This window comes from Octodon degus, unplaced genomic scaffold (genome assembly GCF_000260255.1).
Source record: "Octodon degus isolate 3935 unplaced genomic scaffold, OctDeg1.0 scaffold00239, whole genome shotgun sequence".
NCBI classification, from domain to species: domain Eukaryota; kingdom Metazoa; phylum Chordata; class Mammalia; order Rodentia; family Octodontidae; genus Octodon; species Octodon degus.
In genome coordinates this window covers 527,432-528,707 of record NW_004524815.1, presented here as the reverse complement: position 1 = coordinate 528,707, position 1,276 = coordinate 527,432, and the positions used below count along the sequence as shown (strand labels likewise).

At 44.0% G+C, this 1,276-nt stretch overlaps 1 protein-coding gene across 1 annotated transcript; it reads left to right on the top strand.

Annotated features, from left to right (window-relative positions):
* LOC101588983 (olfactory receptor 5M3) lies at positions 1 to 939 on the top strand. Its single transcript, XM_004645755.2, has one exon. It carries the CDS (start codon positions 1 to 3, stop codon positions 937 to 939), a length of 939 nt encoding a protein of 312 aa, XP_004645812.2.
* The last annotated feature ends 337 nt before the right edge of the window (positions 940 to 1,276 follow it).

Here is a 1,276-nt window from a genome sequence, read left to right as displayed (position 1 = left end):
ATGGAAATGCTGAATTTCACTGATGTGACAGAATTTATTCTTTTGGGACTCACCAGCCATTGGGAGTGGCAAGTGACCTTCTTCATCATATTTCTCATAGTCTATGTTGTTACAGTTGTGGGCAACATTGGCATGATTGTGTTAATTAAAGTCAGTCCACAGCTCAGCAGTCCCATGTACTTTTTCCTGAGCCATCTGTCATTTGTTGATGTGTGGTTTTCATCCAATGTCACTCCTAAGATGTTAGAAAACCTATTATCAGAGACAAAAACTATTTCTTATGCTGGTTGCTTGGTCCAGTGTTTCTTTTTCATCGCCCTTGTCCATGTGGAAATTTTCATTCTTGCTGTGATGGCATTTGACAGATACATGGCTATTGGGAACCCCCTACTCTATGGAAGCAAAATGTCAAGGGCTGTGTGTATTCGCCTGATTTCTTTCCCTTATGTGTATGGCTTTCTGACAAGTCTGGCAGCAACACTGTGGACATATGGCTTGTACTTCTGTGGAAAAGTTGAGATCAACCACTTCTACTGTGCAGATCCACCTCTCATCAAGATGGCCTGTGCTGGGACCACTGTTAAAGAATACACCATGCGCGCTTTGGCTGGGCTCAACTTCTCGTACTCCTTACTGGTCATCATTGTGTCCTACATATTCATTCTCATTGCCATCCTCAGAATGCGCTCTGCGGAGGGAAGAAAGAAAGCCTTTTCCACGTGCGGGTCTCACTTGACGGCCGTCACCATATTCTATGGGACGCTGTTCTTCATGTACCTCAGGAGCCCCATGGAGGAGTCTGTGGAGCAGGGCAAGATGGTGGCCGTGTTCTACACCACGGTGATTCCTATGCTGAACCCCATGATCTACAGCCTGAGGAACAAGGATGTGAAGGAGGCTGCGCACAAAGTGGTCAGCAGAATAGTTATGACGAGGTAGAACTTATCCTGAGGATCAATGCCCACCTCGACCATAGGTGGGAGAAGAGGTTTCAGCTAAGTCTGGGGAAGCATGTTATTTGTGTTTCAGTGAGTAGACATAAAGCCATATTAGTTGGACAGGGAATTGCTGCTCAGAAATGAAGTGGCTGTAACTGTGATTCTGGATTATGCAATTTTTGATGGAGAAAACATGCTGAGGCCATCCATCAATTTTGCCTTCCAAATGTGGTTAAATTCAGTCATTTGATTTGTAATCTGAACAGCCTTTTTTAGAGTCTTGTTGTTTTGCAAGATTCCTCTTATTTAAATCCTACTTGTAAAAGATCTGTCATGGT

Coding starts and splice junctions, on each gene's coding strand:
- LOC101588983 (XM_004645755.2), top strand. CDS start 1: ATGGAAATGCTGAATTTCACTGATGTGACAGAATTTATTCTTTTGGGA.